The sequence below is a fragment of the Scyliorhinus canicula genome, chromosome 4 (genome assembly GCF_902713615.1).
Source record: "Scyliorhinus canicula chromosome 4, sScyCan1.1, whole genome shotgun sequence".
NCBI classification, from domain to species: domain Eukaryota; kingdom Metazoa; phylum Chordata; class Chondrichthyes; order Carcharhiniformes; family Scyliorhinidae; genus Scyliorhinus; species Scyliorhinus canicula.
In genome coordinates, this window is record NC_052149.1 from 215,343,998 (window position 1) to 215,370,308 (window position 26,311).

The 26,311-nt window shown below is 43.0% G+C and overlaps 1 protein-coding gene across 22 annotated transcripts in view; it reads right to left on the reverse strand.

Annotated features, from left to right (window-relative positions):
• Window positions 1–26,311, reverse strand: part of LOC119965371 (teneurin-2-like) — a 3,273,255-nt gene that overhangs the window by 669,322 nt on the left and 2,577,622 nt on the right. For 2 of the 22 annotated variants that reach the window (XM_038796075.1, XM_038796071.1), the window contains exon 1: window positions 24,064–24,383. The exons of 19 other annotated variants lie outside the window; for them this stretch is intronic. In XM_038796075.1, the coding sequence (XP_038652003.1) occupies window positions 24,064–24,112 (49 nt within the window). In that variant the 5' untranslated portion in view covers window positions 24,113–24,383. Of the gene's footprint in view, window positions 1–23,839; window positions 23,862–24,063; window positions 24,384–26,311 lie in introns of those variants that run through there. One more of the 22 variants, XM_038796073.1, reaches the window with a different exon arrangement.

A 26,311-nucleotide genomic window follows, 5' to 3' on the forward strand; every position in this document is an offset into this window, starting at 1 on the left:
GCTTGTAGCAGGTACAGACATGAGCTGGTGACCGACAACTTTAATGGAGTCAGGCCAACTTTCAAAGAACTTGTGGTTTTTGGCCCTTGAGTGGTGTCATGAGACATAGTCTGGGAACATTTTGAATAATAAGTAAAAAAGGTATTGCACATGCCCCCCGTGCCAAACCATGCCCCTCCCCAACACCCTTGGTCTCTCATACTCTTTATGCCAAGCAATGCCCTCTCCCGTGCACCCTGTACCCTTCGTGTCACTTGTACGACCAATTACAAACTATATACTCTCTACATAATCAATGCACCCTACACCAACAATATTACGTGATAAACCTTCAAAAACCAGTCATTCATTCATAGCTTTCTACTTTCTTCAATAAACTGTTTTTACTACAATCCTATAAAAGTGCCAAACAGACTCTTTAAAATATAAACAGCAGAAAGTGCAAGCACTTGAATCCTCTTTTTCTTGTGTGAATAAATATTATGCAATTGAGAGAACAGATCACAGAGCAAACGCTGTCAATCAAATAATATTTTCTGCAGGGTACAGCTGTTTCAGCAGACCAATAGATCTCTGGGCTCTCAGCCAAGACTGCATATGGAGGACTGGCTGGACACCCAGCCATCCATTAGTCTGTGAAGCAGCTATGCCCCACTGCTTGATTGACAGCTCTTGCTCTGTGATCTATTCAGTCAACTGCAGTATGTTTATTTACACATGGCAGAGAGGTGTCAAATGCTTGCAGATTCTGATGTTGATGCTTTAAAGGGTCTTGATTATTGAAACCTTTCTGGGCCTCTAGTTTTTAAGAAAGTAGAAAAATTTGAACGAATGACTGATTTTTTTTCAAGCTTATTCACACATCCTATCGTGGTTACGGGGTTAATTGATTCTGCACGACATATAGAGAGTAAATGGGTTATGTATGTGCCATAGATTGGCAAGGAGGGCATAAGGTAACATGGGGGATTGGTGGAGGGCATGAGATGGCATGCATTTGCAAGGATGAGGCATATAGAGTATCTCGTGAGTGAGTGGATGTGAGCTGTGAGTGTTAAAGGGCTGTTGTTTTTCTGCCATTATTATAATGGGAATGATGTCCTGGAGAATTGAAACAGGCCTTTTAAACAGCCTGTCTTGGCACACGGCAAGCCTTGTGGCTGCCTCCAAACACTTGCTAAGAATGATGGGCCTGGCTCTTTTTATCAGCCCCCGAAACAAAAACCCTGGGCTGGATTCTCTGACCCCCCGCTGGTTCAGACAATCGCCGGAGGGCGGCATGAATCCCGCCCCCGCCAGCTGCCGAACTCTCCGGGGCCGGGGTTTTGGCAGGGGCGGGAATCAATCCGCGCCGGTCGGTGGCCGCTAGTAGTGGCCCCCACGGCGATTCTCCGGCCCGCGATGGGCCGAGTGGCCGCCGGTTTTCGGCAGGTACCGGCGGAACCTGGCTCCACGGGCGGCCTGCAGAGTCCTCGGGGGGGAGCGTGAGGTGATCTGGCCCCAGGGGGTGCCCCCACGGTTGCCTGGCCCGTGATCGAGGCCCACCGGTCCGCGGGCGGGCCTGTGCCATGGCACACTCTTTCCCTCCGCATCGGCCGCTGTCAACCTCTGCCATGGCTGGTGCGGAGAAGAAACCCCTGCGTATGTGCTGGGATGACGCCAGCACACGATGGCGTTCCCGCATGTGGGGCAACTCGTGCCGGCCGGCGGAGGCCCTTCGGCACCGGTTGGCATGGCAGCAGGCCCTTCCGTGCCGGCTGGCACAGTGTCAAACACTCCGGCGCCAGCCTAGCCCCTGAAGGTGCGGAGTGGTTCACACCACTTCTCTGCGCCTGAGTGGCCCACCCGCCGGTTTCGCGGAGATTCCCGCCCCCTGTGTTTGCTGCCAGTTTCTTTCTTGGGAGGTATGTCGAGCCGGGGAAATTTCCCAACTCCTGCTCATCGTCTCTGGGATAAAAAATTATTTGTAATGAAATGAAAATCGCTTATTGTCACTAGTGGGCTTCAAATGAAGTTACTGTGAAAAGCCCCTAGTCGCCACATTCCGGCGCCTGTTCGGGGAGGCTGGTACGGGAATTAAACCGTGCTGCTGGCCTGCCTTGGTCTGCTTTCAAAGACAGTGATTTAGCCCTGTACTAAACAGCCCCTAATGAACTAACATATTTCAATTTGTCTAGGACAGCACAGTTTGGAGATAAAGGGTTCTGATGGTTTCTTCAACATCACCTCCCAAACCTGTGCTTCTACCTTCTAGAAGAGTCCAGGCAGCATGGAAACACATCTCCAAGTCACAAACCATTGCTACTCTATTAGGCTCTAAAAGATTTTATGAGTACATAAAGAGAATAGCTAAAATCAAGGATGGTCCCTTAGAGGACGACTGGGGCGTTAATAATGGGGAATTCAGAAATTGCAGACACTAAATCAATATTTTGCTTGTTTCCACCAGGACACTCCCAATAGTACCAGGTAATACAGAGGTTGTTGAAAAGGAGGAACTTAAAACAATTGCCATCGCTAGGGAAAAGGTATTGAGTAAACTATTGGGATTGAAGGCAGTCAAGTCCCCAGGGCCTGATAGCATACATCAAAGAATCCTATAGGAAGTGGCAGCAGAGATAGTGGAGGCATTAGTTATAATATTTCAAAATTCCCTGGATCCTGTAAATGTTCCAGTGGATTTGAAAAATGCCTTGTTCAAAAAGGGAGAAAGGCACAAAATAGGAAATTACAGACAGTTGAGTTTAACGTCTCGGTGAGAAATTGTTGGAATCCATTATTAAGGAATTAAAAATGGGACATTTGGAAAGTCAAAACACAAATCCACCAGAGTCAGCATGGTTTTATGAAGGGTAAATGTGTTTGACTAATTGTTGGAGTTCTTCGAAGGTGTAACAGGCAAAGTGAATCATGGGGGTTCTGTAGATGTAGTATAACTGAACTTACAGAAGGCATTTCATAAGGTGCCACACGAAAGGTTAATACACAAGGTAAGATCACAACAGGTTGGGGGTAATATATTAGCTTGGAGAGAGGATTGAATAACCAACAGAAAGCAGGTAAATTAGTCTTTTTCCGGTTGGCAAGATATAACTAGTGGGGTGCCACAGTGTTTGTTCCTTGGGTCCCAACTATTTACAATCTATATTAATAACCTGGACGCAGGGATAGAATGTACTATAGCCAAAAGTTTGGATAAAACAGGCGGGGAAACAAGGGAATAGGAAATTTACAAATGAGTATGGATAGGTTTGGTGCATGGGCCAAAATTTGGCAGATAGAATTTAACGTGGATAAATGTGAGGTTATCCATTTTGGTTGGAGGAATAAAACGGCAACTTATTATGTAAATGGAGAGAAACTTCAAAATACTTTGGTGCAGAGGGATCTTTGTGCATGGATCTCAGAAAGGTATTTTTCAGGTTCTGGAATTTTGGCATTCAATGCTCATGGAATGAAAGTATAAAAGCAGGGAGGTGCTGTTGCAATTGGGCAGTGAGATAATATCTGGAATACTGTGCTCAGATTTGGTCCGCTTACTTGAGGAAGGATGCACATGCATTGCAGGTGGTTCAGAGAAGGTCCACTAGATTGATTCCAGGGATAAACGACTTGTCTTATGAAGAGATTGAGAAGTGTACTCCTATACTCACTGGAGTTCTTAAGAATGAGAGGAGATCTAATTGAGGTATGGAAGACGCTAAAGGGGACAGTTCCCCTTGTTGGACATTCTAGAACAAAACACCATGGTTTTAGGCTAAGGGATGGCAGAATTAAAACAGAAATGAGGAGGAATTACTTTATTCAAAGGATTGTGAATCTGTGGAATTCTCTCCCCCATAGTGTAGTAGACAATGGAACACTAAACAACTTTAAGGAGGAGATAGATAGGTATTTAATTAGTAGCAAGATGAAAGATTATGGGGAATGGGCAGGAAGGTGGCGATGAGGCTGAGATAATAGCGGCAATGATTGTATTGAGTGGTGGAGCGCGCTCAAGGGGCTGACTTGACTACTCCTGCTCCAAGATCTTATGTTCTTATGACTCGGCATTATATCTCCATACTTGGTTACTGAATCCAAATCCTAGAACACCCTACCTCACAACACTGAGGGAACACCTTCACCATACAGATTGTACCAGTTCAATAAAGTGTCTCACCATCGCCTATTCAAGGATATTAGGAATGGCTAATATATGTTGACCTTAGGAAGGATTCTTCACTTGGGAGACCATGGGCGGGATTCTTTGTTACCCAACACCGATATCGTAATCGGTGATCGGGCGGAGAATTTCTTTTTATGACCGAATCAGGGATGCTCCACCCCCTCCAAAACGGCATAATCGGGGAGTACGGCGCATGCCGTTGGGATGGCCTCAGGATGTCACCTGACAGTCCCCCCCCCCCCGATGTTCCACCCCCGATTGGTTGCATGATGGCACAAATGCTAGGAGCACAAATCAGGAAACAATTTCCAATTCTCAACCATACACAAATATTTGAGTAACTTTGAAATAGTCAGCTGTGAAACTAACAGAAAGCACTTAACTCACTTTGATGTGGTCCAGGAGATGTCAATCATGATGCTTATAAACATTGTGGTTAGTTTCACAGCTGACTACTTCAAAGTCACTCAGGCGTGAAGGGAGAGGAGCAGAACAATGCTATGCTATAAATCACAGTCTGGTAAAATCAATATTACAGAGAAATTAATAAATGGCTTGCAGATCAAAGATCTGAGAGGGTATACACCCAGCTGTCTGGTTTTCTGTTTCCAGGAATTGTCATGTGCTGCTTTGTTTGACTGAGCCAGCAGGTGTATTGCACAGCTGAGTTTTAAAGCTCACTAGACAGGAGTTTTAAAGCTTCCAGACAGGGGTCTCTCTTATGGGATGTCACTGTTGGAGGTCTCTTTAATTAGAGGGTCTCTTTCTGGGCAGGTTTGCATTGTGGGAGAGGTGGGTGACCTTCTGATGGACTTTGGGGCAACTCCCTGAAGAGTTGCTTCAAGGTCCACTCTGTCAGGACCATGCTTGTCAAGATCTGCACCAAGGGATCGGAGAATCATGAGGGCCCAGAGAATATGGTGTCCAGCCTGTTAATAGGATGCGTCTTAATATCTATTTGCATCCTCTTGCTGGCTGTTACGTGAACCTCGATCCCGATGCAAGCAGGGGACTGGAAGATCCCGTTTGCGAGCCAATGCTGGATTCTCTGCCACCCACCGCCGGTAGCAGAGTTCCCAATGCGATGGAGAATCCAACCCCTTGACAATCGCACTCACATCCATGAATGAATTTAGAAAAATTCTAATATGGACATTGAATAATAATGTAAACAACTTTATGGAATGAGAAATATCGCTCTTCATATTGTAGGGTTGCAGTGTATCGACAAAAGCAAAATACTGCAGGTGCTGGACATCTGAAATATAAAGAGAAAGTGCTGGAAAAATTCAGCAGGTCTGGCAACAGCTGTGGAGAGCAAATCATTTCAACTCCAATACAACTTCTTTGAGATTGAGGATGCCCTTTCCCATTAACCATGCTATGCCATCAACAGTGCATGTTTGATGCTACTTTATCCTGCTAGTGTGCATCGCATTGCAATTGTCCATGCTGAATTTATCCGCCATTGTTACTGCCATTCACCAATTTTGGATGGAATTCTCCGGCCGTTGGGATTCTCTATTCCCGCTGGCAGCAGACCCCTGCGGCGTGGGGTGGCTTTGATGGAAACTCCCATTGGCGAGTTGCGGAGTATGGAATCCAGCCACCACGAAGGGCGCGCTGTGAGAAACACATGGCTGGAGAACCAAAGCATCCCTCCCTTTATCCGATCCTTCTGACACTGGGTGCGCCTAGTTACTCAAAATAGTCCATGTGACCAAGAATCATATACAAATCGTTAATATTCCCACTGATTCAGAAATATTTTAGACATTACAAATGACTCATGAATTTCCTTCAACATTCCGAATAACGTGGTTGAGTATGACTGGAGTAAGCTATTGATCTTAAAATTGAAATGATCCGAGTGTGAGTCATATAGGCATGGAGGTAAATGGAAATATTATGAGACTTTGAGATTCACATGTGTACATGTAAAAGAATACAAACAAAAAGGAAACATATCACAAAATAAAACATTGTAAAGAGCAAGAGTCTGATCATGATATTGGTGCATTGAATTTGCAGTATATGTGCGTCTGTTTGCCATGTTAAAAAAATAGTAGATACCCGAAAGCAATTTCAGGGTCCTAATCCCATCTCAAGATTCAACAAACATATGACTGCACCTGAACCCCTCAATCAGATTACAGACTGTAACATGATCCCAGATATCCAGTGCACATGACCCCTTGATTAGATGACAGCATTGGAATAACTACCATGTACCATAATCTATATGAAGTTTTATTTTCTAGTGATCTACTGAAGATTGGAAAAGTGATGGCTTAGTTCTGGAACAGGAAGAACAAAAATAAAATGTGCTTGTCATTCTCACCATAATGATGTTGTTGCAATGCAGTGACATGATTCAATACCATTTCTGTCAAAGTACATCAGTATTTGGTGAACATTGATCAAATATTTGCCAAAGCCTTTTTGAAGATAGTGCCTCTTTAAATTCCAGAAATCCTCCCGAGATCAAATTTCACTGGGATGTCACCATGCTCTAACTGAATGGAATTACTTCTTCGCATCAGCAAAATTCCAACGACAAGAAACACAATACCTTTGCCACATCAGCAAAAGATCATAATTACAAAACTCCTATAGATACAAATCTGCATCTTATTAAAAATAATAAACATCCGAGATCACTTTCGCTCTACGCAACTCGACTTGCTATTGACAAGACATTCTAACAATTTTTTGTGTCAACATATTCCTCTCGGAAAGTCCCATGTCAACATTTATTATACATTTTGCTAATGTAAGCTCACCAGTTGAATAGATAATGTGGCCACTGTGTTCCCACAAATTCCCTTTCTGAAAATGTTTAACATTTACCATTTTGTCCCCTGTGAACTAAAATTTCTAATGTTCAAAGTGGTAGTTTGAATTATTTATGTATTTTACAATAATGTGATTGCAGTTAGCCAATTAATTGCCTTTCGTTGTTTTTAATTCCTTTTTTAAAATTGTATTGTGCGAAGGTCTTCATCTCTTCCAAAAGCATGGGCTTGACTTTGATAGTTTTGATCAGAGCTGAGGCTCTGTGAAAATAACAAACCGATGCTGATATAGAATCTTCTCGCTTCACCCCTGCTCCCGACAAACAGTGTTAATCAGACTCATTGCCCATTCCCTCACTGTTAACAAACACAAGGAATTGAACAGTGAGCCAAACCTCCATTGGTGGCACATGTTAGGCTTTATTTTTATAACTTGGAAGTCTTACCTACCTCCAAAACTTCAGTTGCACATGTCTACCTCACACCAGGTGGGTACATGGGTGGTTAGAGGTTTTTAAGTCTAAAACATTTAGTAAGTGACATCTGTTCTATTGAGAATTGTTCATAGATAGGCCCATCTGTAATCAGCAACAGTTGTGATTCCTCGCACCAATCATCACAATTCATTTTTTTTAAATGCTTAAGAAGAAATTGTTGGTCAGGAATCAATTTATTTTTGCAGCTATTCACACTTTAACCACTGAAAATCCAGTCCACCGCTTTTCGGGATCAATTGTGAGGTTTATTTCTTTTTAAAATGAAACTTTATAAACTCTATGTTCCATGTTCTAACTTCATGAACTATGAACTTCTGACATTGTTATATGATGTTATTATTTATTTGCGTTAATTTGTGATTGTGAAAGACTGAATATTGCTGATAGAGCTCCGAAAGGAACATTTTTTGTTCCTGTGCTTCCACTACATGCCAGAAGTATTGATCAGGAAACTATTCCCTGATTGTGAGTTTGCATCCAGTAATTTTAAGAAATATTCCACTTAATTGCTTTATGGCACGGTCTTAAAAAGCGGAACAGAGTGTATCTGAGGGACAACAACCAGTTTCACATTGGTCAAGGAAAGGATTTTAGAAAGACTGTTCTCCTACTCTTGAAAAGCAAGCAGTCAAATTCAGAATGCAGAGAGTATAAGGCTTTCCTCAGCGAGGTATATCAAATGGAACTTACCTAATAAAACCACATTACTTCAAACTTAACCACTAGGTAATCTAGTCAGCAATATTAAGTTAGTGAAAAAGCAAATTAAAATAGGCATTGGAAAGAATATTTTAACTTAAAAGATGATAAATGCCTGGCATGATACTCTGCAAAGGGTCAGAGGAGCAAAAGACTAAATACATTTAAAATGCAACTTGTTACAGTGAAAGAGTTGGGACACCACACGGGTGTGTTTTGGTGGCTCTCCCTGATCAATTTTATGTTCTTCAAAATTGCACAAGCATTATTCTTGTGGATTCCGATGCAATTTGAAAACCTTAAATGGGTAATTTTATATAAATATTTTTCAATTAGGTTACTGGTGGTAATTCACTCCGTCTACCTATGAGTTATTTGTAAAGTCTTTGTGCATGTCTGTTCAAAGTTCTGAAAAGCAGTGATATAGCCTCTATTGTAAAACAATGTCACATAGGGACAAATAACTTTTGTAACTGTTGGTTTTGCTTCAGTGGAATCCTTATTTTGATATTTAAAATGTAGGAGTGACTTCAATTACTGTCACTGTCTGTGCGGAGTCTGCACGTTCTCCCCATGTCTGCGAGGGTTTCCTCCGGGTGTCCCGGCTTCCTCCCACTAGTCCCGAAAGACGTGCTGTTAGGTAATTTGGGCATTCTAAATTCTTCCTCAGTGTACCCGAACAGGCGCTGGAATGTGGCGACTAGGGACTTTTCACGGTAACTTTATTGCAATGTAAGCCTACTTCTGTCAATAAATATTATTAATTATTATACAGATCAACCGCAGAATTGTACAGTAAGAAGTCTTACAACACCAGGTTAAAGTCCAACAGGTTTGTTTCAAACACGAGCTTTCGGAGCACGGCTCCTCACATCATGGCAGAATTGTTCATCATTCATTCCTTCTTTGATCTCACTTTGCAAAACACTGCTTGTTGGTGTATATATTTTTTGCAAATTCAGCATGGACCAGAGGTCAAACTTGGGTGTGCTTCTGATCTGTAACTCAGTGTCACCCTCCAAAGCTCCTTATCCCGAATCATTACCAAGTGAGGACAGGGTTAATCACAATTGGGCTGACCCTGCTATTAAAAATAATCTGCTGATTCTTGTCATTTGATGTTTCCCTGTGATTCAGTGGTCAGTCCCTCACCTTTGAATTGAAAGGTTGCTGGTTAAAATCTCACTATAGAGATCTGAGCAGAAAATATAGGCTGATCCTCTCGTCCAGTGATGAGGGAATGTTACACTGCCAGAGGGGCAGTGTAGTCAGAAGAGACATTAAGCTGAGGTCCCATCTGCCTCTCAGGTAGATATGAAAGATCCCATAGCAATATTCTGGAGAAGGACAGGAGAGTTGTCCCTGATATCCCCGTCCAATATTTACCCTTCAACCAACATCACTGAAAGAGATTATCTGGTAATGATCACTTTGTTGTTTGGGAACATTGCTATGGGCAAATTGGTTGTTGCATTTTCTATACTGCAATACAGCAGGGACTACACTTCAATGGCAATTTGTTGGTTGGAAAGCACTTTGGAATGTCTTGGGGTTTTGAAGTGTGCTATATAGATAAAGGCTCTTTCTCTTTCCTATGTTTAGACCTGAAGCATGTCCATTGGCATTGGAGTTATATGCCACCAAAAACCACCAGCTTTGGGAGAGCTGGGAACAAAATGATGATCAGAACCATAGAGGGTTTTACAATAAGAAAAATGCTCAGCTGTTCAATATATAGCAAACATCAGACTTTTCACTGACAAGTCAGCTTAATTCCCTGAAAGTGGGTTTTATTTACTTTTATTTTTGTAGATATGGTGTGACTGAGATAAGAACAATATTATTATAATAGAATAATCGTTATTATTGTCACAAGTAGGCTTAAATTAACACTGCAATGAAGTTACTGTGAAAATCCCCTAGGGACCACATTCCGGAACCTGTTCGGGTACACTGAGGGAGAATTCAGAATGTCCAATTCACCTAACAGCACGTCTTTCGGGACTTGTGGGAGGAAACTGGAGCATCCGGAGGAAACCCACGCCTCCACGGGGAGAACATGGAAGATGTTCTCTGTCGCATTCAGGGGCATCACTGAGCATACCTGGATTCGAATCGGAATTCTCCGGTCATTGCGATTCTCATTTCCCACTGGCAGCACAACCCCACCCGTGGGTTTCCTGCCGGTGTGGGGTGGCGTCAATGGGGAATCCCATCGATAAACGACGGGAGTATAGAATTCCACCATGGAATGGCACAACGCCAAGAAACACGTGGCTGGGGATTGGATAATCCAACCCTAGATGTATAACGATAAACAAATGGAAATCTATTTCCACAACCCAGACGCTCAATATCAAAGAGATGTTCCTGCCCCTTTTCAGCCATCGTCCATTGATGCAATACTTCCATTTTCAACAAATGTTGTGAATCTTCTTGGAAGTCTTGATCAAATTTGTTCAAACTCCCTTTTGAAAGATTGTGCCACATTCACTGCCATCCCAGGTAACAATTCCACTTGTGCAAGGGGAATTGACTCTTTTGGGTTACATTTACAAACACTAGTTTGCCAAACTCAAGGCCTGAGCTGTTCTGCAGCCTTCTGCCTTGTGCAAGTGGAATTGAGTTGGCCCAAGGTTGTTTAACTTAATGACCTTTAACAGCTGTCAGAGAGAGATGGCTTCCATCCCATCTGTCTGGGTTGGATTTAAAGCTTGGTTGCAGAACAGAAAAGCACTTTTAATACACAGTGCTATTCAAATATCTCAGACTTGAAAAACAGCTCCTGGTGTATCCTCCTATCCAGCAGCTATAGGAATCTGCACTCTCAGGCCCCCCCCCCCCCCCAAGTAAAGAACACTTCGAGAAAAATTTCCCGCCTCACAAAACATGAACAGGAAGAAAGAATTACACAAGTTGTATCACATTGGCAGCTCCTGATGACACAGCCAGCATATCAGAGCCATGTTCAAAGCAACAAGAATGACTGCTTTAAGAGTGAGCTTAGTGACTGTAATCCCCCTTTTTTTTGAACTGAGATGAAAGCAAAATTAGCTTAAATCTTGATAAACGCATAACTAATTTGCTGGGAATTTCTATGTTTCGACCGTAACATCAACTCTAATAAGAATGCATGGAGTGGGCCTGAACACCTCTGTGCCTGGATTAGTTTGTGTTCATCCACGTTATGCTCTTGTACGATATTTCCACTGGTGCTTGCGAAGGCTGGCAGCAGTGTACAGTACAACATTCTGTGACAGGCACCGTGTTGTTGTTTCTTTTCTCTCGCCCCCACCCCGTTACTATCGACAGGTGTTTTTTTTTACATTGTGTGAGAAATATGCTTCGAGTTGGTGTTGGCATTTGTGTTGTAATCAGAACTGATGAATTGCGATGGGGGATGATTCCTAAAATGCCCCGGTTTTAATGTGTACTATTTGTCAACTTCGAAGGAAAGGCATCCTGTCAAGGATCAGCAAGATGATACTTTGTCATCATCCCCAGCCAAGGTCATTTACTGTGAGGCGAGGTAAACCCAAATGGCTTCCTCATGGAGCCGATTGTGTTCGCAGCTAATTTGCTTGTCCCACTTTCTCCTCTCTCTCTCTCTCTTTAGTTTCTGCCATTTGTAAAGATACACACGGCAATACTATAGAAAAAGAAAACAAATCTTCTGCAGAAGTAGGTTGGAAACTTCACAGTCTTAAGCTTTGTTTTCTAGATTAGCTGCTCTATTTCTCTGTCAAAAAACAAAGTGTTAAAATCTCAACTAACGTAGAAATAGAAGAGTTATACAAGCTTGCTTTTTTACAAATGTGACACCAAAAGCTGCCTTGAAGGTAGCTACATTTTTGATCTTTAATTTTTTGTCCTTGACATATTTTAATGTACTTCCCTCCAAAGAAGGAAAATTCTCATCTATTAATTATTTTGTAGAACATGGTGCCTTTGTTAAAACATTGCATTGTGTGTTGCAAAATGCAAAGAAATAGTCATACATACAAAAATAAGCTGCCTTCTTCCGCAAAAATCCTTCATTTCTACAAAGGTTTAAAGAACCTTTGTCGGCACTTACATATCCGCTTTAATGTTCCCCTTTGCGAGTGAACAGTATCTCATTATTTCACACAGCATCTCATCGTTGCCAAAAGATTATCCGATTGTAAATGCCAGTTGTGATACCAGTAAGGGACGGGTGGCGATAGTTTTATTTTCAATCCTCAAAACGTACAGATTGTTTTTTTGAAATAAACAACTGGAAACTCCCAAACCAACATTTTGAAAATGTAAGTCCCTTCACAATTTGCTTGAGGTTCAATTACAACTTGCCCTTGGGATAGTGAAAGTGTTTTCCGACATAAATTAAAAACAAGCTAAAATATCTTGCTTTCCATTTTATTGAAGGAAGGGGTCGGTTAGCTCAGTTAGTTGGTTGGCTGATTCGTGACGGACAGCACGGTAGCATGGTGGTTAGCATAAATGCTTCACAGCTCCAGGGTCCCAGGTTCGGTTCCTGGCTGGGTCACTGTCTGTGCGGAGTCTGCACGTCCTCCCCGTGTGTGCGTGGGTTTCCTCCGGGTGCTCCGGTTTCCTCCCACAGTCCAAAGATGTGCGGGTTAGGTGGATTGGCCATGCTAAATTGCCCGTAGTGTCCTAAAAAGTAAGGTTAAGGGGGGGTTGTTGGGTTACGGGTATAGGGTGGATACGTGGGTTTGAGTAGGGTGATCATTGCTCGGCACAACATCGAGGGCCGAAGGGCCTGTTCTGTGCTGTACTGTTCTATGTTCTATGTTCTATGATGCAGAAGAGTGCCAACAGTGCAGGTTCAATTCCCAAACATGCTGAGGTTATCCATGAAGACTCCGCCTTCTCCCCCTCAGGTGACCCTCAGGCTAAATCGCCACCAGTCAGCTCTCTCTCAGACAGGGGAGAGCAACCCCAGGTCCTTGGGAGTTTTTGGCAACATTCATTTAGTCAATTCAAGGACATGCGTGGTGTAGCTTTTCACCTTGTTGCGTGACAGCTGGCGTAATGCTTTTCTGCAATATCACTAAAAAAATTTTGAAATTATTGTACGGACTCTGGAAAAATCCCAATTGTTAAGTCCACTCTCACGTCCAACTGAATAAATAGCTGTCTTTTGATTTTCACATCCATCTATTTAGGTTTCTAAATTCATCCCTTCACGTCCAGTATTATTTGGATGGAAAGTCAAGGGAGCAGCTTGTGCTTGGCATGTGCTAAATAGCACCCTGATTATTCCCCTCCTTTTCTATGGAGAAGGGAGGGAAGCAGTAACCCAACCTGAGGCAAAGGTGGGAATGAAACATACAAATTTACACCTTGCTAATCGACAGCTCCAAGTCTGACCTGCCTTCTTTTTGTCGGAATCTGTAACCTTTTGCTTTCCTTTCTTACAGATTTTTTGGCACCTGTGGTTCAGAGAGAATTGGCCTGTTCCTGACATGATGCAAAACACAAGGTTAGAAGCAGAATAACAGGATTCAAAAATCAAGAAATTACTGAGGACAGCAGCTTCTGAGCAGAAGTCTGTGCTTGCATTGTGCCTTTAATAAAGTGACATGTGCCAAAATACTGAATAAATTTGTGATCCAGCCAATGGAGAAATTAGGATAAGAATTAGGGGTGTCACTGTTGACAGGGTAAGAGCTAGGATTCACACGGCGAACAGAGCCTTTATTGTTGACAGCCTAAAATCCTGGAATTCCTTACTTCAAAACATTATAGGAACATCAAGGACATTTGAGGTCCCACCTGTCCTCTCAAGTGGGCACTGAAGGTCCCATGATACTATTTCAAAAAGATCAACAGATTTATTATTCCAGGTATCTACGCCAATAGGGACAATGTTTCCCCAGGCTGAGATGGTGTGGAAGTGGGGTGGGGGTGTGTGGCTACAGCAGGGGATCATAGTCTCAGGATACAGGGTAGGTTATTTAGGACTGAGATGAGGATAGATTTCTTCACTCCAATGATGGTGAACCTGTGGAATTGTCTCCCACATAAAACTGTAGAGGCCAAGTCTCTGATCATATTTAGGAAAGAAATAGATAGTTTCTAGACACTGAAAGGTGCATGGGAGTATGGCATTGAGATATAGGATAAGATATGATCGCATTGAATGGCAGAACAGGCTCTGTGGGCCAAAGGGCCTACACCCACTACTTTTTTCTGTGTTTTTATGTTTCTATTCTGAAACCTTCCTTCCTCTTTTTCCATATTACATGGATTCTCCACAATGCTGATTGATCACCTTCATACCAGCCATCATTTTACTTCCGGGATTCGGTAGGTGGTGTTATAGGCAAATGCTGCCGATCTTCACGATTTATCTAGGCCTGGACGAGCAATACATTTGGGTGACTGGATCAGTAGCTTGGTTCTTTCATAGCCAACGGGTCCTTGAACTTTCAGTTTTAAGAGGCAGGGGAGCTACCCACTGGGCCACTCCAGCTCCCCCAACATTTATTCCTCAACTAAAATCACTAAAGTGGATAACCACTCTTTCTTAGGCCTTATTGTGCATAAGTTGGCTGCAATATTTCCTATATTGGGATGGCGGCTGTAAAGAACTTTAGCATGTGGCACAATTATGAAAAATGTGAGTCTTATTTTACTTTTATAGTCCACATTCTAAAAACAATTGGATAACAAATATTTACACACCAGAAAGGGGATGTAGGACTTCAGGAAAGGGACTTTGGTGTTGACTGAACATCTCTATTACTGTTGTGAAATGGAAATGTACGCGTTACAACAGCAAGTAAATCAGACAGTTCAAACAGAGGAAGAGGGACAAGAAGGAGATCCACTTGGTAAATAATACAGAGAGGGGGAAAGGAGCCAGAGCAACTCAGTCAACAACAGAATGATGGGTCAGTACGAACATAGATCTGGACAAGCCTGGCGCAGCAGAAACATAGTCCAGTGACCCCTCCCCCAAAAGGGAACACCGCCATGAAAAAGAATCACCTTCGTTGAGTGGCTAAATCACACAGATTTAACAACACATAATGCGTACACAAAATAGGACCTTATAAGTAAGGAGCGTACTTTACATTTGGCAAAACATTTTGGCTCATCGATGACTTGACATCGAGCACAGCAAATGTGTTGCAAGTGAGCAGAATGGACAAGTTAAAGCCAGGCATCGTTAGCATACAGGGCGAAGCTGACCACCTGATTCCAAAAAACGTTGCTAAGAGGCAAGGTACAAACAGGTCCAGGGTGGAACACTGGGGCATCGGGGCTCTCCAGCAGTGATCATATGGGCACAGGAGAAGAGTCAACAATAGATGCTGTGCTGGCTATGTCAAGACAGGCTAATGGTGTACCACAAGATGTAACAACAAGCATCTTTTGTGGGTTTAACTGACAGAGGAGAGAATGCCCGATGTATTTTTAATAATAATACGCTGGACAACAATTTGAAACATTTAAATAGGGCCACATTCTCTGATTCTGAAGCTGGATGTGGAGGATCAGTCGAGTCTTACATGGCAAAAATCGGCACCGCCCCCTCACCGATGCTGCAACTGGTGAGGGGCTAGCAGCCGCACCATGTAAAACACCTCCATGAAATAAACACCGTGCATGCGCGGTAGAACATGGCGCCGGCTGTGCACGGACCCGACCTGCCAGATAGTGCCCCCTGGCCACCCCGGCAAGCAGCATGGCTACCGCCTGACTGTGGTCCCCACCTAACACAGTCCACAGCCACCAAGCCGGGTTCCCGCATGGCTCAGACCAGAGGTGAACCGCGCCATCGTGACCCCGGCCCATCGGGGGTGGAGCATCGGGGAGGGCCTTCAGGTGACATGCTGAGGCTGTCCCAACGGCAAGCGGTGCGTGCCATGATGATGCTGTTTCAGAGGGGGCGGAGAATATGAAACCTGCGTCAAAAGGTGCTGCCCCCCGATTTAGACGTCAAAAGGGATTCTCCACCCGAACGCCGATCACAAAATCGGCGTCGGGGAACGGAGAATCTCGCCCATGGTCTCTGTTGGTCTGATTAAATCTCAGTAATGAAGGAGTTAATATTTCTCTAAAGTACAGCCATATATTATACACAGCTGGACACACAGAGTCAACATTGTGCTCAATGGTTAGTGTCAAAAGATTTGTTGACTTTTTTTTGGAGGTTGGTCAAATCTGCAATTTCACGACATCTGATTTTTCCTTCGATCTTGATGATAAAATAACACCTCTGCCAGCCTCTGCTACAGATTGCATAATTTGAAGGATTACTTGTCAAAAGCCAGAGAACAAGTCAACAAAGTAATCGCCAGCAAAATTATCATTGCATAATGCCGAGCTGTTCCAGGATAATTATTTTTTTAAATGGCATTTTGGAATCAATTAGTAAAGTATTCATTTTGGACAGTAAAACATGTCAGAGCATGAACATAATGGCACTCTGCACAGGTAGGATCTAATCTCCATCATCTACTGTGCTGAATTTATTGTGTCAGGGAAGGGGAATTGGAGGGAGAGTCATCAGTGAGCCATTCTCTTAGCTCCTCCTAGTGGAGAGTTGAAGAGCAGCACTTGTCGACCCTGGTGAGCAGGTTCTGTCCCATTGTAATCAGCTGCGGGATTTTGCATCCTCTCCTGGGTACAGGAAAAGAAGGGCGCTGGGAGAAAAAGACCACAGGATGTTGAGCACGGTTCTGTCTGAAAAAATAAGACTCAATTCAAGCTCTAATCCGCAGACCTAGAATTCCGGCAGAAATTGCGAGATGTCAGTGATTTCACACCAAAGAACAATAGATTAAGGGGTTTTATTTTTGCAGGTTTAAAGCATCCTTGGATTACATGAAGATAGATGATATGCCAGTGAAGAACAACTGCTTGGGTCAGGAAAACTCAGCAAAGATAAACTTTTACTTCTGGGAAAGGAGACGGAGAAGAAACTAAATACAGGGAGACCAGCAATTTATTATCAAAATACTGACAGTGCTCTCTGGCAATTAATGCTCCTCACATAAATTCACTGTGAAATGTAACAAGCACATCGCCCATGCAAACTCTGAGCTGTTTCTCAATGCAACAAAAAAAGAGTAATTACTTTTCTAATCTTGCCGATGGCCACCTAATATTATCGGCATACTTATCGGAACCTTAAAGGACAACGTGACTATATTAGGCAGTTTGGGAGGGGGTGATTACTGGTCTGAAAACTCCCAAGTACCTCCAGAATTAGCTGCGGCATTAAGTTCAGACTGGGGTAAACCCTTTATCTGCTGAGTTGCTCATTTTCATTCATCTTCTAAATTGTTTTGATATTTCAATCTGGGTCTCACATTTTTAAAAAATCTATAAGGGCTGCCATCGCCTTGGACGAACTAACAAAGCTCCGGACATTGTGCTACTGAGCCCCACCTCGATACACAAGCACAATCACCTGCCCCTGCCATGGTGACACCTCCTGTCGTGAAAGAATGGAACTTTGGGGGTCAAACAAGGAGAAAGTGATTATTGCACCCTCCCCAGGGCTCAAATTTAACTTTTTACCGTTGTACCAAATGGCCCATTTTTTTTGCGATTGGTTATAGACGTCAAAAACAAGAACTCCCTTTAATCCAACCCCCATGTGATAGTCAAATGGTCAGGAGGCCAAAATGACAACCTCCAAAATCTTTTGTAATCAATTTCGCTGTAGCTACTTTTTAACTGTTACTCTGATCAACATTGTCTAGGGCTGCGTATGGCTCACAAGTTAACATCTACCCAATATTGACACGATTCAGTATAAACCTGCAAAGTTACTCGGCAAGATTTTCATGTTGCAATGATAGACACAAATCTAGGAGCCATCATTTGGATGATCGAATATCTGTCTAATGATTATTCTAATTTACTCAGGGAAAATTATGACCTATAAATAATCAAGTTGCAATTAAATTAACAATGCATTGGAATTGTACTGCTCAACCCCATTAAATCCGTGCCCTCGAGGGAAACTGGGTGTCATAGCTGGTCGGCACTTTTTTTTCCTCATCTCTGGGATCAGGGTCAACTCAGCATTCCAAAATTAAATTTAGGCTGCATTAACCTCAACGCATTTTCCAATGCGCATCACTTCATTACAGAACTATCCATAACTTGACGTTTAAATGTATGCGCTCACTCGGAAGGCCTGTCGAGATTGATAGCATGGCAACAGTAACATTGTGGAGAAAACTTGCTCGAATGGAAATCATGCGCTTGCTGGTGCACTGCAGTTTTAATTCTCATCTAACCTGTGCTGTGTCTCATCTTAGACTACTGTTGCAGAAAAATGTGGAAATTGTGATCATATAGCACTGAAGATTGAGGGAGAAAGTAGAGCTAGTAATAAATTGAATCATTTGATTCAAGAAATTCACAGAAGTAAACGGTTAAAAGATTATATCATGAAAATAAATGCAGACACAAAATGGTTCCTGATTTCAAAATACTGCTTACCTAATGGTATTTTGCCGAGATGTAGTTGACAATATGCACTCATTACATTTTCAGAGTAACTCGGTGCAATAAAGGCAAATTTTCCAAAACTGTTTAAAGTGTACTGGAAGTATTTAATAATTTATTAGTAGCTCTTGAATTCAATTTCTTCTGAATCAGCGTAAATACTTCCACAACTGTTTTTGCTAATGCAATTATTACTATATTGTGTCATTTATCCATGTTTATAGAGCTGCTTTCTGGATGACAACTAGGATCATCTTTGACTGGCATGGCATTAATTCAAGTAACCCTCCTGATTTTCATCATTAAACCACTGGGAATCATGACTTCAGTTGCCTTGGCCCTAATCTTTCGAACTCCCTCCCTGAAGCTCTCTAAGTCTTTCTTCCTCCTTTAAGATGGTCCTTAAAGCCCCGGTCTTTAACCAAGCTTTTAGTCTCATGCAGCCAGTGCCACATTTTGTCTGATAACATTCCTGTGAGACATTTCAAACATTTTACTATGCTAAATCGCAGTCACGATGTTCATTCCTAACTATGAACATTCCCAGTGCAATATCTATAGAAGCAAATGGAACTGCCTAGGCTGCACTGAAGATGCATCTACATCTAATTACTGAACGTTTAAGTAACTGTTCTCACCATATGGACTGATTTTTCACTATACTGATCATGTTGGTCTGCTTGAAACTGAAGGCCTGTTCATATCGATATGCTTTTTCACAAGCAGTCATTTATGTCATTTAAAGTCAAATCACACATGTTGCATTTTCACTGCAAACTGTGCTTGCTTGCTTTCCTTGTACAATCTTTGCACTGCTTCCTGATGTGTTCTCTGCCCAAGCCCCCCCCCCCCCCCTCCTCTAATCACTTCTCACTTTCCTTCCTTTGTATTCCATTTGTTTCTATTTCCTATTGGACACTTTCTCATCCTCTCTTCCAATTTTTGTTTTGCACCATTTATCACGGCAGGTGAAGGAATTGCTGAGCAATTCCTGGGTCCCGTATGACAATTTCCTACCTCTCTGTTCTCCTCCATCCTTCACAGCCCTTGGCTGAAAAATAGTATGTGATGTGCTGAAATTGAGAAGATTTTTTAGAAATTATGAAGTAATATCCTTCCTCTCTCCCATTCCCTTCCTTACTTTGTCTCTGCTGGAGTTAGCATTTCAATCTGGGGTATGGTTTCACAGACACTGAGCGTATCTCTGGTACCTCGCTGAAGAGGTTATTCATCATAGATAAGCCATCCTTTTGTTTTGATGAATAGGTATAGAGGTGAGTAAAAAACATTCTGGCGAGCTTGCTCTTCCAGGGTAATGCTTTCTCGCAGGATAACACTTCACTGCAGCACTGCATTATTGGGTGCATTCACCTAATGAGTCCTTGGAAAGACTTTCAAAGGTTAATCTTTAGGGTTATTGGGTCATGATGAATCAATAAATCAAATTCTGCTTTAAATACATGGGATTCAAAAGTTCTTCCAGGCTTTCAAGGGTTTGCTTCCTCAACTTTCATCCATTTTTTTCTTTCGCGGGAACACAAGTGTGGTATGGAATTTTAATTTAGTATCATTTCCGAGCACTTTTTCTACATTATGTGTGTGTGTGTGTGTGTGTGGGAGGGGAGTGGGTGGGTGGCAGCACTGAATTTACTGTGAACTCGTTTTCTTTTTAACAATGCAGACCGCCTAACAATGGAGAATATCAATATCTTCGCCGGAAATAAAAATTGCCAATTACTAGTTGTTAAAATTCACACTGATAGAATTTAGCACACATCCACTGAAGCTATCTGCATTTTTGACATTAGCAAGAAGGATTTTATGAAAAGACTGCTGGCATAAAGGTGATCATGATTATTCTAAATTCCAAGTAATAACTAGGTGCAGTACAATAGTTATTACATCTAGAAAACTACATGATACTTATCAATGCTTCACTTTATCCTCAGAAGTCAGTGTGTTGTCCCTGCAATCCCAATATCATTTAGATTCATGGCTTAAAGTTGCACTGAAGATCACGATCAAAAGCAGGCCCTTTGAGTTGCATTGGTGCATGTGGAAGGCATAATACCTTCATTCTCTAAGCGCTCACAATCAAATGCTATGCATTGACAACATTGACATCTTAAGTATAAGTCAGGTTGGGTTGGACAGCTATCATTCCTAATTCAACACTAATTCAGAGTATTTTTGGATGTGCATCAATGCAAAACTGTTGGCATAATTCAACGGTCAAGTTAACAACATGAGTCAAGAGACTCTCCCATGTGGATAGTTTCACCACAAGTTGAACTCTAGTCCAGTTCAAATCCATACTTGTAAACGTTCATGAAACCCTCTAGATCTTTCAGAAGATTTATATTTTTCAGTGTTTTTAGTGTCATCCTCTCATTAACACTCTAACATTAAAAAACTACCATGCACACATGCATAGATCTACATTCTAGTTGGGAGTATAGTTCAGAGCTGCTCACTGTACATCAGATTCTATAGGTACGAAAATTGGTAGTCATTGCGTAAGTCAAGAGCCATAAGCCTGCACTGCAGGAGTGATATGGGAATTACATGTGGAGCATAGAGGTGGAAATAATAAATGGATAAACAGGAAACAAAACAAGAGAGAGTAAAAGTAAAAGCCTGAAAGATGTAGAGATTGAGATGCACACATGTTGAAAAACATGCGTGTCATGCAATTTAATCTCCCTGAAAATTGGCATGCATGTAATATTTCGACACACTTATTTTAAATCAATGAATACTGCTGCTAAAATAGTGGACAAATTTGATGCAGGTGCATTACGCAGGTGCATTACTTCCCCCACTGCATTGAAGACAATCGGCAGTGGGGGAAGGAAGACAAATACAGGCACAAAACTGGGAAGGTGATGAGAAACAAAAGCTTCACAAATTATATAAAGAACTGTTGCATCCACCTTAGAACAAGCTGCCAAGGCTATAGATATACTGAAATAGATCAAACCCACTGGATCATAAAATGAATTTCACTGCCAGTGCAGACAATATCAGGTGCTATTAAGAGTGAAAAATAAGCTTCATTTGTGAATGGGAAAAGCGAAAGAAAATTTAAACTGTGTCAAGTCCCGTTCATACGATTGTTATTTCTTCTCCCCATCCCCCCACTTAAAAAGACATAATTTATGAACATCATAACATTTGCATCTATCACTCTTTGTCAGTGGAACCTGTAAGCAGCATTTACAAGTAAGGAATATAGCTGGAAAACAATTTCTGATTTGTCCATCACTTCCTGCATTAAAACTACTATTTCATTCTTCAGGGTGAAAAGATAAATGTATGAATGGAACTGTAGGTAAATTGTGAGTTATCTAATCCTTTTACATAGGAAAAAATGTGCATTTCCACTCCGGGCTGGTTGTGGTTAAGGACACAATGGAAATTTTTGTCAAGAATATATTTATGTTCTGAACTGTCTCACTATGTAATTAGAAGTTACCACAAGTATTCCTATCACCATTATAATTATAATTTGTGATTTTATTCATTAAGATGAATTTGTTTTGAAGCCGCCGTCTGTTTAGCTTAGCATGTAAAAGTTAATTTGAATGTCATCGTTGAGACATACACTTGCTAATTTATTTGTGTCTTCTGTTAAGGATAAGCTTAATACAGTAATACATTCTGAACATTTTTAAATAAAAAGAACAGATCTGAATAGTCTTAGTATCAATATAAAAGATGTTCTTCACTCTATATGACTCTTGATCAGGATGCGCCCTACACCTTTGCAAGAATACGCCACACTTATCGCTTCTGATCTGTTCATAATCACCCAATACTGGAACACTGTAAATTCAGTTGATAGGTAAATTCTCTGCCATCAACTAAAAAAACATGAGATGTCTCCATTTTCATTACAAAACCACTGAGGGTTGAATTTTCTATTCCTTGCACTCTTGTGGAGGAGAGACCTGGGAGCTCAGTCAGAATCGTCACAAGGAAAGCATTAAAAACAAATGTCTTCGAAGTTTTGTAAGGAGGGAGAACATTGTAAATCCAGACCTTAAAGATCGCCCTTGCTCCCTCAATTATACCTCAAAATATTTGGCATTTCAGCATGTTGACCCCACCAGCTGATAGTGTGTGTGTGTGTGTGTGTGTGGGGGGGGGGGGGGGGGGGTGCAATACTGCACCATCATTTTAAAGTCACCAAGGAGATGTAACATCAGGTGGGGGGGGGGGGGGGGGAGTCAAATGGGAAAAAGAAACATCCTTTCATTCATTTCTAATTGTGCATTAGATTTCTTCGCCCAAATTTGAATGTGAGTGAATAATTTAACTGCAACAAGTTTTGTGAAACAGGGACTTGTAAACTGACATGAGAGGCATTTAACAGACCGGTACCAAACAGAGAAGCCGGAGTGCAATGGGAGGCCCCTTCTCTTCATCAATTAAAGTCATTGAAGAATTTAAAAGGAATAATATGCCGGTTGGGAAGGACTTGAGTTTTTTTTAATGGTTTAGACTTATTACTTCAGTACAAAAGTAGCAGAAATCTTGCCTTACACCTCGAGGGTTCTTTACACCTCTCGTGTGTCTGAGCTACTTTTTGATCTGGAAGGGATGCTGCAAAAGGCAGCTAATGAGTGTATCCTTATTCCAACTTGCGAGGCGATTGGAAAATCAAATCCTGCATATTTGAGATTTTCTACTGAACGCCGGCAGTGGCTTGAAAGCAAAAGGCATCAACAGCTGGGGACAACACGGCCTCAAATTGTGGAGATTGCAGCTTCAGAGAGTACGCGGTACAAACACTTACACACACTGCCGGATGCCACCCAACAGGCTCAATATGTATATCACATATGAACGTACCTGACAGAAAAGGGACGGGAATGAACACTTAGAGCAATAACAGCATGTTTTTTTGTTGCTGTTGTTGAATGAACTGCTGAAGGATTTAAAATAAATTCTATCAATGGAATGGCCGGGATGAGTTAAACTATGCTCTCTGAATGCTGTCACTGGGTGAAAGCCTCCTCCAAAATAGTCCGGAACTAGAATACACATAACACTCAGCTCTCGACTGTAAGAGAAACCAGAGGCAAAATGGGAAGGCGACACACATCCGAAAGAAGTCGACTTTCTTATTGAACTTTTTCACACAAGGAATGGTGGGGGCGCGTGGGGGGGGGGGGGGGGGGGGGGAGTAAATGTTGCCTCCTCACCTTCTCCAGATCCTCTTCAATCAGTCTGACACCATAATGAAATGAGACCGCGAGTCCTATTAAACGCAGCATGGCTCCTAGAATTAATATATATGTATAGGTGTTAAAGTGAGCACTCCCTCTCCCAGAATATTCTAACAGCCTCCTACAGCCTGGATGCACATTGATGGATGGTTCGTGGGCTGATAAGATGAACGGATGAGATTCCCAGAGCTCGCACCTACCTGTCTCCGCCAGGAACTTCTTGGGCTTGGCGGCGTTGGCGAGCAGCATGTCCGGGGCTTGCAGCTCCACTGCCCCCCTCTGGGTTCGCCTTCGCCTCCGGCCGCAAGGAGACGAAGATGATGATGGTGATGATGGAGGAGAGCGGCCACACACTGCCAGTTCTCGCCAGTAAATCCCTCCACGCCCCTACCACCACCACCAACAGCAGCAACAGCAGTCACCCCGAAGCTGGTGTGCCCTGGGTTCGATACTCAGTCCGGCCTCTGATCTGACTCCTCTGAACTGGAGATGGAGAGAGAGAGAGAGAGAGAGAAAGAGGCGGAGAGTGGAGGGGGCGAGAGGGAGAGGAGGAGGGGGGGGGGGTGGTAGGTTGTCAGAGAGGGCGCGGGAAGGAAGGGAATTAAAAGAGGGAGGGTGGGAGGAAAGAAGTGTGTGTGTGAGAGAGGGGGAAGGAATAAAATGAAAGAGAGAGGAAAGAACTGAGAGAGAGGGAGGGAAGGGATGAAATGAAAGGAAGAGGGAGGGAAGAAGTGAGAGGGAGGGAAGGGATGAAATGAAAGAGAAAGAGGGAGGAAAGAAGTGAGAGAGAGGGAGGGAAGGGATGAAATGAACGAGGAAGAGAAGGGAAGAGGAAAATGAAAGCGAGAGAGGGAAGGGATGAATGAGTAGTCGGGAGGGAGGGGGAGGAATGAGAGAGAGAGGAAGAAATGAAGGGAGCAGGGAGAGAGATGAAAGAGAGATGGAAAGAACGGAATGAGAGAGAGAGAGAGAGAGTGGCGGGAAGGAGAGAAGCCGGTAGACTGGACAAGAAGGTGCAGAGGGGTTGGTTAAAAGAGACTCCCTAACCATTACCTTCCCCGGCTACAATGCAGCGCAATCGGGGAGTTTGCCGGAGCCTGGGACATGACCGCAACCGGCTTGAGAAGCCTCCAACTCGGGCACTTGGTTGCAGCAATGCCGGAGAAAAGAAGGGCAGAAAATAAATAGAGAGAGAGAGAGAATGTCAGAGCTTCAAAAAAAATAGTGGAAAGAGCCAAAGGTAAGAGCAGACAGACAGCTGGTTAGCCGTGCCTCGGCATGGCTTTTATCTGGTGGAACAGGAGGGAGGGTCTGAGAGCCGGAGTAAGTATCAACACTGCAGGGGGGAAAATGAAATAAGTCCGGCGCTTTGGCTAACTTGAGAAATGGATTAAAATAAGGGCGCAGCTCTCCGGCTGGGTGAAGGCTCTGCTCTCCTCTCTGTCACAAAGCTCTGCAGCCGCTGGTGCCGCCACTGCTGACTCCATGACAACTGAGGGCTCCCAGCCAGACAGGTGTAAATAGCAGATGTCCCCTCTCCCTCCCTCCATCCCCCCATCACCATCAGCATCAAGCTCCTCTCACTCCCTCTGCTAATGTCTCCCCAGTCACAAGCAGACACATTGGCCGCAGCATGTGGCCCCCTCACCCTCACACACACACACACAGCTGCCCAGATAGGGTAAAGTACAGCAATGTTTGATCTTCTCCCCCCCCCCCCCTCCCTCCACCACCTTTAACAGTCTAACTCTACCTCACTCCGCCACGATCAAACTAATCTGAAACGCCGTGTAATAATGATATAAACTCAACATGTTACATCAACCTGGCGCCCCGGAGTGAGAGGAGAGGGGTGTGTGTGTGTGTGTGCCATCCTGGCACCGATGCTCTTGTGACAGTGAACGAGGAGAAAAAGTGAATCTCATCCCTTTTTTTCATTCTCTCTCTCTCACACACACACACTCCTGCAGCCACCAGAGCTCAAAGGCTCAACTGCTCCCAGGAGCGATTAATCTTCTATTCCTAATTAGATATTTGCTAATTAGCATCTGACGTGTGAAGGAGAAACATTTTTTGGTGATGAAAGATGCCGGGAGCTAAAGCTTCAGCCTTGTATCTTTGTGGAATATCTAGGCTAGGTCTGGATCCACTCCGCTGTTAACAGGAGAGCTTTTCACTGTACTTACAATCGTCCCCTCTCCCTTCCCAAAGGTCCTTTTGTTTCACAGTTAACTGTATGAGCTGAAACTCCCAGGTCTGTGTCAGTTACAGTCAACTTCAAGCTTGAAGTGTCCCCAAACCGCGCCAAATCTCTCCAGACCTTTGACCTGAAGTTAAGAAGAAACGACCTGCATCCCATAAACAAACAGGACAAGTTCGCCCAAACATGTTCCCAATTGCCATAAATGGGAGGGATGCGGGATCAACCCATCCTCCGCCATGCCCCAG